The sequence below is a fragment of the Notolepis coatsorum genome, assembly GCF_963971535.1.
Source record: "Notolepis coatsorum genome assembly, chromosome: 17".
Classification (NCBI taxonomy): Eukaryota; Metazoa; Chordata; class Actinopteri; order Aulopiformes; family Paralepididae; genus Notolepis; species Notolepis coatsorum.
The window spans coordinates 70,373,828-70,384,975 of NC_140181.1; the positions used below are offsets into that span (position 1 = coordinate 70,373,828).

The 11,148-nt window shown below is 46.7% G+C and overlaps 1 protein-coding gene across 1 annotated transcript in view; it reads left to right on the top strand.

The window, feature by feature from the left end:
• l1cama (L1 cell adhesion molecule, paralog a) overlaps positions 1-7,414 on the top strand; it is a 71,928-nt gene extending 64,514 nt beyond the window's left edge. The window contains 2 exon segments of the mRNA XM_084333872.1: positions 5,336-5,408; positions 5,951-7,414. Of these exon segments, the coding sequence (XP_084189998.1) occupies positions 5,336-5,408; positions 5,951-6,212 (335 nt within the window). The 3' untranslated portion in view covers positions 6,213-7,414.
• Positions 7,415-11,148: the final 3,734 nt, after the last annotated feature.

Genomic DNA, 11,148 nt, shown 5'->3' on the forward strand with positions numbered 1-11,148 from the left:
AGCTCACCTTTTACACGTCCATATCCCCCCACACTCTATATAGTATACCTTTTACACCAGTCCATATCCCCCTACACTCTATATAGTATACCTTTTACACTCTATATAGTATACATTTTACACCAGTCCATATCCCCCACACTCTATATAGTATACCTTTTACACTCTATATAGTATACCTTTTACACCAGTCCATATCCCCCACACTCTATATAGTGTACCTTTTACACCAGTCTATATCCCCCACACTATATAGTATACCTTTTACACTCTATATTGTTACGATGGGGTAGGTAGAATACAATAATACAGAAAGGGAAGGAATGGAGGAGGCAGAGGCGAGGAGTGAAGCTTGGAGAAGAGTGTTTACTGTAGAATACAGTGCAATACAAGGAACATACAGAAACTACATAACAAACTTCACAATACAAAACAACAAACACTAATGGCGCTTTTCCACTGCATGGTACCTACTCTACTCTACTCTACTCTACTCGGTATTTTCGGTTTTCCATTACCAAAGTACCTGGTACTACCTGGTACCAGGTACTTTTTCGGGTACTTTTTTAGTCCCTGCTCGACTCTGGTTCCAAGCGCGAGCCAAGCGGGTAGAACTGGTACCATAAATGTCACGTGAAAAACTGCAGACCACTGATTGGTCAGAAGAGAGACGCGTCACTGTTTGGAGAGTCTGAACGAAAACAGAGCCGCCATCTTGAATGTCTCGCATAGGATTTCATTATGGTTGCAGCAGGCACAAGTTCAATAAACAAACAATACAGTCACTGTGTATTCTGCCTCATTTATTGATTAAACAAAACCGACGTCAACACAATTTGCCACCGAGCGGAGAGTTTAGTCTCGCAAAAAGATCGCTGACTTGTTAAGGCTTAAGCTTATGTTGTGCTGATGTTGTGCTAGCGTTTTAGCATGGCTATCGTACATAGCGCGATCAATATAACTCGAACTGTGCTAGCTGAGAATGCCTGGCTAGCTTGGGACATCTGGTCCGTCTCAGGTACTAGGCTCACCCTAAACCTGGAGCCTAGTCTGGCAGTGGAGACTGTGCTAGCTGGAGACATCTGGTCTGTCTCAGATACTAGGCTCACCCTGAACCTGGAGCCTAGTCTGGCAGTGGAGACTGTGCTAGACAAACTGAGTACTTTATTTTAGTACCTGCAGTGGAAAAGGAACGAAGTACCAGGTACCTAAAGCGAGTAGAGTAGAGTAGAGTAGAGTAGGTACCATGCAGTGGAAAAGCGCCATAAGACTTACTAGAGGGAGAACGGTGCGACACGACGTGGATAGGAACAGGGGGTAACTGGAGGTATGTCGCCACCAGGAAGGGAGGACAGACAGACACCTAAATACCCAGACTAATTAACAAATCAAGAACACCTGGTCAACACAGAATCACAACACAACGACCAAAGGCACTGACAAACTAAACAACAACTAGACACTACGGCAATGACACACAACAACACAACAAGGGGTGACATCACACATAGACAGGAGTGGCCCAAAATAATAAACAATTAGACACAAATTCTATTATTTGGAACCAGAGCAAAATGGCCGCCTGTACCAACAGGCTAGTCTGGCCACTAGAGGGTAGGAGACCAATGTCAGGCCGAGGGCCAATGTCAGATGGAGGGCATTGCCCAAAGTTAGGTGGAGGGTACTGCCCAATGTTACCATCCTGCCCAGTCCAGCCAGGACCGGGCCTAGGATCATGACAGTACCCCCCCCTCAACGGGGGGCTTCCAGACCCCCGAAAACAACGTCCATAAGCAGGTGAGGGAGGAAGCCGGAACCCCGGAGAGGACCCAGGGAGAGGACCCGAAGAAGAGGGACCAGGAGGCTGAACGAAAAACCCAGGAGGGGCATAGCAGCCAGGGGGGTTGAAAACGGGCGCAGATGCCCGGAGAGGGGGAGTGGGGACGGGAACAGAGGCCCGGGGAGGAGGACTGGACCTGGGAACAGAGGTCCGACGAGGGGGGGTGGGGATGGGCACCGAGACCCGGGGAGGGGGGCAGAACCTGAGAACCGAGGCCCGGCGAGGGGGAGTGGGGACGGGCACCGAGGCCCGACGAGGAGGGCTGGACCTGGGAAGAGAGGCCCGACGAGGGGGGGTGGGTACAGGTGTAGAAGCCCGGGAAGGGGAGCTGGACCCTGGAGCAGGATCCCGGGCGAGAGACCCTCCAGCCGCCGGACCCGGGGCCGGTTCAGGAGAGCCGGACCGGAGGTGCGGCGGCGACGACCCCTGGAGCAGTATCCCACGCAGACCACGGCGAAGACCACGGCGAAGACCCCGGCGAGGACCACGGCGAGGACCAGGACGCTGATCACGGCGCAGAGCTGGACCAGACGGGGAGCCAGGATCCGTCGAAGAGCCGGGAGCCGGCACGGCAGCCGGACCAGGTGTAGAGTCCGGGCAGGGCGTGGAGACCGGATCGGTCTCGGCGGCGAGGCTTGGTGTAGGATCCGGAGATGAGGAGCCAGGATCCGTCGAGGAGCCGGGAGCCGGCACGGCAGCCGGACCAGGTGGAGAGGCCGGGCAGGGCGTGGAGACCGGATCGGTCTCGGCGGCGAGGCGTGGTGTAGGATCCGGGGATGAGGAGCCAGGACCCAGAGCTGAGGCTGGACTGGGCGTGGAAGCTGGACCAGCTGTGGAGGCCTTACTAGCCATACTAGCCTCGGGGGCTAGGCTAACTGTGGGCCCTGGACTCACTGTGGGAACTGTGCTAGCTGAGAATGCCTGGCTAGCTTGGGACATCTGGTCCGTCTCAGGTACTAGGCTCACCCTAAACCTGGAGCCTAGTCTGGCAGTGGAGACTGTGCTAGCTGGAGACATCTGGTCTGTCTCAGATACTAGGCTCACCCTGAACCTGGAGCCTAGTCTGGCAGTGGAGACTGTGCTAGCTGGAAACGGCCGGTTAGCTATTGAAACGAAGCTAACGGGCGGAGCTATGTTAGCTGGGGACGGCTGGTTAGCTATTGACACGAAGCTAACGGGCGGAGCTAGGTTAGCTGGGAGTGGCTGGTTAGCTATTGACACAAAGCTAACCGGCGGAGCTATGTTAGCTGTGGACGTCTGGTTAGCTGTCTGAGCAAAGCTAACGGGTGGAGCTGTACCCACTGGAGACGTCTGGCCATCGATAGTGGCAGGACTAACAGGTGGAGCCGTGCTAACTGGGGACGACCGGTTGGCTATTGGCACGAAGCTAACGGGTGGAGCTATGTTAGCTGGGGACGGCTGGTTAGCTATTGACACGAAGCTAACGGGTGGAGCTAGGTTAGCTGGGAGTGGCTGGTTAGCTATTGACACAAAGCTAACCGGCGGAGCTATGTTAGCTGTGGACGTCTGGTTAGCTGTCTGAGCAAAGCTAACGGGTGGAGCTGTACCCACTGGAGACGTCTGGCCATCGATAGTGGCGGGACTAACAGGTGGAGCCGTGCTAACTGGGGACGACCGGTTAGCTATTGGCACGAAGCTAACGGGTGGAGCTATGTTAGCTGTGGACGTCTGGTTAGCTGTCTGAGCAAAGCTAACGGGTGGAGCTGTACCCACTGGAGACGTCTGGCCATCGATAGTGGCGGGACTAACAAGTGGAGCTGTGCTAACTGGGGACGACCGGTTAGATATTGGCACGAAGCTAACGGTCGGAGCTATGTTGGCTGTAGACGACAGATCGGCGATGGACATCCGAGCAGCCTCAGCGGCTGTGGGAGGATCTAGGCTGACCGTAAGCCTGAGAACAGTCGGCAGGCTAGCTACCCTAGCCTTCGGTTTATGCTTCTCTATGAGGACAGCAACATGTTCAGCCATCTCCCACATCGCCGTCTGCAGTGTCGGATTCTCAGTGGCGACCTGGTCGATCTTCCGGAGTAGGAACCCCCATTTGGCCAGTGAGTAACTCTTCATGTCACCGGCCATCAGGGTCAGGACAACGGTGATGGTATCACTTGCCCTTCCTGCTGCATTCGTTACTGTTGGTGGCGACATTCTGTCACGATGGGGTAGGTAGAATACAATAATACAGAAAGGGAAGGAATGGAGGAGGCAGAGGCGAGGAGTGAAGCTTGGAGAAGGGTGTTTACTGTCGAATCCAGTGCAATACAAGGAACATACAGAAACTACATAACAAACTTCACAATACAAAACAACAAACACTAAGACTTACTAGAGGGAGAACGGTGCGACACGACGTGGATAGGAACAGGGGGTAACTGGAGGTATGTCGCCACCAGGAAGGGAGGACAGACAGACACCTAAATACCCAGACTAATTAACAAATCAAGAACACCTGGTCAACACAGAATCACAACACAACGACCAAAGGCACTGACAAACTAAACAACAACTAGACACTACGGCAATGACACACAACAACACAACAAGGGGTGACATCACACATAGACAGGAGTGGCCCAAAATAATAAACAATTAGACACAAATTCTATTATTTGGAACCAGAGCAAAATGGCCGCCTGTACCAACAGGCTAGTCTGGCCACTAGAGGGTAGGAGACCAATGTCAGGCCGAGGGCCAATGTCAGATGGAGGGCATTGCCCAAAGTTAGGTGGAGGGTACTGCCCAATGTTACCATCCTGCCCAGTCCAGCCAGGACCGGGCCTAGGATCATGACACTATATAGTATACCTTTTACACTCTATATAGTATACCTTTTACACTCTATATAGTATACCTTTTACACTCTATATAGTATACCTTTTACACTCTATATAGTATACTAGACCAGTATATATCACCCACACTCTATATAGTATACATTTTACTCCAGTCAATATCCCCCCACACACTCTATATATATAGTATATCTTTTACACTATATAGTATACATTTTACAGCACAGCATTGTCACTATGCTGCTATCGGACAGAGTGTCATTATCAACCTCTCGGATAGTGGATTAGCAAGCCAAGCAGAGAGGAACATGTGGATTAATGGACTGATAATGAAACCAATAACCTTTTTGCTGACATTCTCTGTGTCTCTATATAGTATACCTTTTACATTCTATATAGTATACTTTTTACACCAGTATATATCCCCCACACTCTATATAGTATACCTTTTACTCCAGTCAATATCCCCCCACACACTCTATATACAGTATATAGTATATATTTTACACTATATAGTATACATTTTACAGCACAGCATTGCCACTATGCTGCTATCGGACAGAGTGTCATTATCAACCTCTCGGATAGTGGATTACCAAGCCAAGCAGAGGAACTTGCGGATTAATGGACTGATAATGAAATCCAATAACCTTTTTGCTGGCGTTCTCTGTCTGTCTCTCAGTCAAAGATAAAGAGGAGGGTCAAGTGGACTCAGAAGCTCGCCCAATGAAGGACGAGACGTTCGGAGAGTACAGGTTTGTCTACCCGGTCGTTTAGATGTACATCATATCTTGACTGCTGTTATAGGTTTGCTGTTAATTTAAATCCTGACTCAACCCTGAAACCTTCAACGCTTTGTTTTCCTAACCCTTTTGTGTTCCTTACGCTGTTCCCCTTCTGCATAATGGCTCCCCCTGCTTTACAGATCTCTAGAAAGGTACGCTGTGAAGTGCTTTCTGATGCATGTGTCCCCCTGCTTCTCTCTGGTGTTTTGATCATGCACTTATCTTATCTGTAGTAGAGGCTCTCCCATTTAACACACCCCAGATGAGCAGTTTATTTCCAGTGACGTGTGGTGTTTTGTACAGTAATGTTCTCATTTTATGTCCATTTCTTTTTCATTCATTCTCACATCTCCAGATGGTATAAGAAGATAGACAGTTGTTTAGTTTTAGATAAAGCTCTTGGTATAATTTATAATGCTTTAATTTCAAACAGTACACAGTATACCTTTCATCCTCCCATACCCTCCATCCTTCTCGCTGTGCCTCTCTCATCCTCTCTACCTCTCCGGCAGTGACATGGAGGAGAAGCGCACGGCCAGCCAGCCGTCCCTGGGTGACGAGAGCAAGCTGTGCAGTGACCACCTGGACTACAATGGCAGCAGTGCCGTCACCACCGAGCTCAACCTGGACGAGTCTCTGGTCAGCCAGTACAGCCGCCCCAGCGAGGCCCCCGAGCCGCCCCAGAGCCTACCGGAAAGCTCCCCCCTCAACCCTACTGCCCTCCAACCACCCACCAACAACGGCCTGCCCAACTCAGCCGCCATACTAGATTAACACCCCCCCCCCCCCCCCCCTTGCTCCTCCACCCTCTGGGAATGGTCAGACCAAAACATGTCAACACATACGTGCCCATACGCTCCTGTCCCTTACCGACTTTATGATCCATAGTTTGCTAAAACACCCGATCAACACATTGACTTCTCAGATCCGATGGACTCGACTAACCAAAGGAGTGTCCTAAGTAGTGGACGGTGTGATTGCGAGTCTGTGACTGACGCAACGACAGAGTCACTCCCTCCGACCCAATGATGTCCTTTGAGCCCTTACTCTATGTAGTTTACAGCATACCTGGGTGGCGTTCATCTCTCTCTCTCTCTCCCTCTCTCTCTCTCTCTCTCTCTCTGTTTAATCATTGTGGCATGTTGGGTCGAGAGAGGCAGAGATGATGAAGGCATATCAAGGAAAGGAAGACAGAAGGCCATAGTGGTAGACGTATCAGAGCGATTGTAGTAACGATGGTCCTATGAAAATGCTAAGTAGTGCATTAATAGAAGGGGGATGTTTGGAACGCCCAACCTGCGGGAAGGCCAGACAGCACAAGTTAATGTGGGTTACATTATGGCAAGTCTTCGACATTCATGATCGCGTGTTTGATATTATTTGCCATTTTCTATGTCTGAAGCCATTTTACGTCTCAAACTGTAATTGCCAATTGTACGTTTTTATAATTAATTTATTTTTCTAAATTTCTTTTAAAACATATCACCATTTTATTATTTTTTTTTTGTATTTTCCTCCCTTTTTCACATAGTTTTATACATCACTTATATAATTCAGTGGTTCGTGACTTCTGTTTACTGACATGTTTCATAAGGATGGAGATGATTTTCGCTCAAAACTAACTCAAGCCAAGTTTCATATTATATATATATAAAAAGAAAACATTGGATGCATAAGAGGAACTTGCTGTGATAATGCTGAATAGCACGCGGTGTATATAGTTGCATCTACATCTATCTAGCCATAATGATAATACAGTATTATAGATATCTACATGCTCCCTATGAGTACCTGTGCCTGCTGGGTCTGCATAGAGCACCAGACTGACGTCATTACTCTCTCTCTCTCTTTTTCTCTCTCCTTTTTCACCAGAAGTGTAATGTCATTATTGGTATGATATTGTAATTTTTTGTGTAGAGACCTTTGTGTAGCTTTCTGTACCTGTCAGTGTCTCTTTCTACCGTGTATTAAACAATGTCGTCTCTGATCAACCAGATTTCCCCATACCTGTCCATCACACTACAAGGTTATGTCTAAAGGAGCAGTATTTAGAGCAGATTACAGGAGTGGCCTTTGGGATTATACACTCTTGTTGTTATTTTCAGGGCCTCGACAATGCAAGCTGAGGATTCAGAACAGGCGTAATGATGAGCAGTCGATGTCTAGTGAAAGGTACATCAAACACATATAATGTATTCTCTCTAGAGATGGGTGGAAGTAGTATTTACATGCCAAAAACCCTTTTGGAATTATTTAAAGGGAAAAAAATGAAAAACGAGAAAAAGAATAATGGAGCTGTGGACATATTGTATAGATAAGAACACACAGCTTTTGGTGTGGGTATGACAACACCTGCAAGGAGAGCTTTTGAAATGTCACTGAATGTAAATACAACCCAAACGATTGTTTTGATGAACCCAACCCATTCGTTTGATTAAAAGAAAATGAGCGGGTTCTTAAGTTAATTTCTAGCGTTGACAGTTGTTCTTTTTCCTCTTCTTTGTATTGGATGCTATGAATTCACACTTTCCTTATTTGGGGAAATAATTGCAGCGGGATTTGGCTGTTTTAGCTAAAAGATATTGTTCATAGTTGAAAAGAAAAGAAAGAAAGAAAAAAAGGCTAAATAAAAAATACATTGTCCCTTATGTGTTTGCAAACACAAAAAAAAAGGGGGGGGGGAGTACATGAATTCCTATTGTAATTTAGTAATAGTAGTACCTACATCCGAACAAAAGCTGGGATTGAGTTTTTCCATGTCCATCACCATTTAGAAAAGCAGTGCAGTGAGTATCTGTAGTCTGGTGCAGTTCTGAGAGGCAGGGGTGCAGTATGGCGGTGTGTGCACACCGCAGGGAGTAGCTATATGCAACTTTGCCGCTCCCTACTCAAACAATAACCTGCTGCTAGCCAAATCCCACCTATTGACATTGCCAGCGGTAGAGAATAATGGAATGTTTACAGCTAGAGCTGTTTTGAGTGAGCTCCCTACTGTTGGTTGTACAGACACACTCAGGATTAATTATTAGAAACGTTTAGAAATCTATTTTCATACAGGAAGGATAAAATAACCCAAAATATGCCAATGTTCTATCTCGACTATCTGCTGCTAAACATCTGTGTTTTGTCAGTGTCAGGGCAAATGTTAGCTTTGAATGGGGAACGAGTGTACTGTACACATACACACACACACACAGATACTCACTCCACTGCCAAACTCTCTCTTTGCTTTTCGTGTCGAGGTGGAAAGCTGGGGGTCGCTGGTGTTTATTTCTCCTCTATTATATTCTCAACATACAACATACAAAAACATTTGTATGCTTTTGTTTGCATTTAACAAAAGACATATTTTTCAGTAAAAGAAAAAGTAAAACAGATGAATTTACGACAAAGTTGCCTGGGGTGGGAGGTGGTAAGGTCACTGGGAAAGGGGAGATGGGAGGAAGGAGAGGGAAGAGGGGGGGTATATTTATTTTTCACTGCCCGGAGATGTACCTCTGTGGGGTGTGTGGGAGGAACAGGGAGGTATGTGTTTGTGCCATGGAAGAAAGCCAGAGTGGGGTGGGGTTGGGGTCAGATTCTGAGTGGACTTGTACTGCATATGGGGCCAATATCATTGTATCTGCATTATGAATCAAACCACTGTAACTGGATTATATGATAAAAAAATAAAGTACCTGGAACAATCTGTACCAAAGCAGGCCTCCCTTCTCTAATAATAATAATGCACTTTATTTGTATAGCACTGTCGTGGCTACATGTAGGCTGTCAAAAAGAGCTGTGAAGGCTAAACAGAGGAGTTTAAGGAGCATGTGTGTGTGTGTGTGTGTGTGTGTGTGTGTGTTAGGGCTGAGCCCAAACGTTCGAACCTTCGTTCGTTATGTTGGCATTCGAATTCTAAATCAACATTTGAATTTTTTATTTTTAATATTAATAGAAATGTCTTTCTTTTTTATATATATTTTTGTATGTGTCTATTCATTCTGTTTAAACCAATGGGGTTTATCTTCACAGTTGCAGATAAAGATTAGGCTATACTAATATTATAGTATTAAAAGAAACTGATGAGTTATATTCATTAAAGAAAGTTGATTTAATAAAAACAGGGGCTCTTTTTGAGGTAGTTTCAAGATTTGGATTGGGCAGGTTTTTCTCAAATGGATTCAACTATTATACACAAACCCTACCGTTGAGGTCTTAACTAATAACACTGGGTCTCATTCACCAACATTGTCATAAGATTTATCTTATGACAACCACCTTGGTAGGTCATAAGAGAAAGTCGACGATAATTACACCCGGATTCACCAACGCATGGAGAGGCTGCCTTAACTGGCCAAAATTATCACAGCTGCGATGCCCACAATGAGATACGTCACTCATTAACAAACTTGAATGCGCGTTCCCGTTTACTCATTTGCATACAGACACGCCTCCGGCAGCCAATAGAGCCGTGTGCAAATGAAATCCCCAAAAAGAGGATCGCGAGGCACAGGAGCGGCTCGCGGTAGCGACGGAATACCTTGCGGCAAATGTGGCCCAAATAAAGAGCACAATTCCCTGACACCCTTGTTTGAGTATTACTGAAGTGATGTGTTTAGTTATTGGTATAAATTGTAAACTGCATCTAATAATAGTGACAGAAGCAAGCAAGTCAAATTTAGGTTGAAAGGATTTATTCACCCCATCATGCGTGTAATTAATTGCTGTCGGACTAAGACAGCACGTCTATTGTCCGGGCCCATTATTGGGGCAAGACGCATGTCCTGGTCGCGTGTATGCTTTTACCAACGCAGTTGTGTTTCCGGGTTCCCATTTTGCGCTCTGATTGGCCACTGACCTACACGCGTACGCCCCCCCTCGCTATCGCCTTTGGGGCGTGAGATATGAAGACAGATTTAACTGGGTATAGGAAGGCAGTACCATACGAGCCGCAAATTGAACATGCAGTGAGTCTGCGACAACAACCCAATAATAAACACTCGAAACAGCTATTACCAGACAATTACAACAGCAGTGGTGCCTGCTTCAAATGTCACATATTATAGGCTATAAGCCCGTGTAGATCTATTCGGAATAATAAACATATACACCCTCTAGCAAAACATGACACAATGTGATCCTATCTCCGATAGAGCGGCTGGTCGCAGAGACGCGAGTTGAACGAACACATCGGGAGGAGAATGAATGAATGAATGAACCTGATGTAAACAAGACAAAAGTCTTTCTCTGGTCTGCATCCCCTTAACAATTGTGTGTATTGGGCGGCTACGTGGCGTAGTGGGCAAGGCGCTCGCCACGAATGACGGAGACGCTGGGCTTGCCTGTTCGAGCCCAGCGCTCCACATTGCTTTCAGTTTAGCTGGTCGTTCATACTAATACACATTGGCCGTATTAGGGGGTGGGAAACTGATGGGTGGGGATCGGGCTTTGTGGACAGCGACTCCTACAGGTCGGTTGGTGCGCCTGCGCAGTAGAATCAGGAAGTGTCGGGGGCAGCGTGAGCCTCCCACGCGTTACTCCTTGCCACTGAGAGATCAAGCTGCGCAGGTGAAAAGATGAATGATGAATGATTTTATTTCAGTCTTCTTTTACAAAGCATAGTAGTAGAATATTAAAATAAAAATAAAAAATTACCGAAAAGGTGTAGGCTGAAGCCGAGGCTTATAATTGCCTACCCTTTTTTACATTACATTATTTACACACAAAA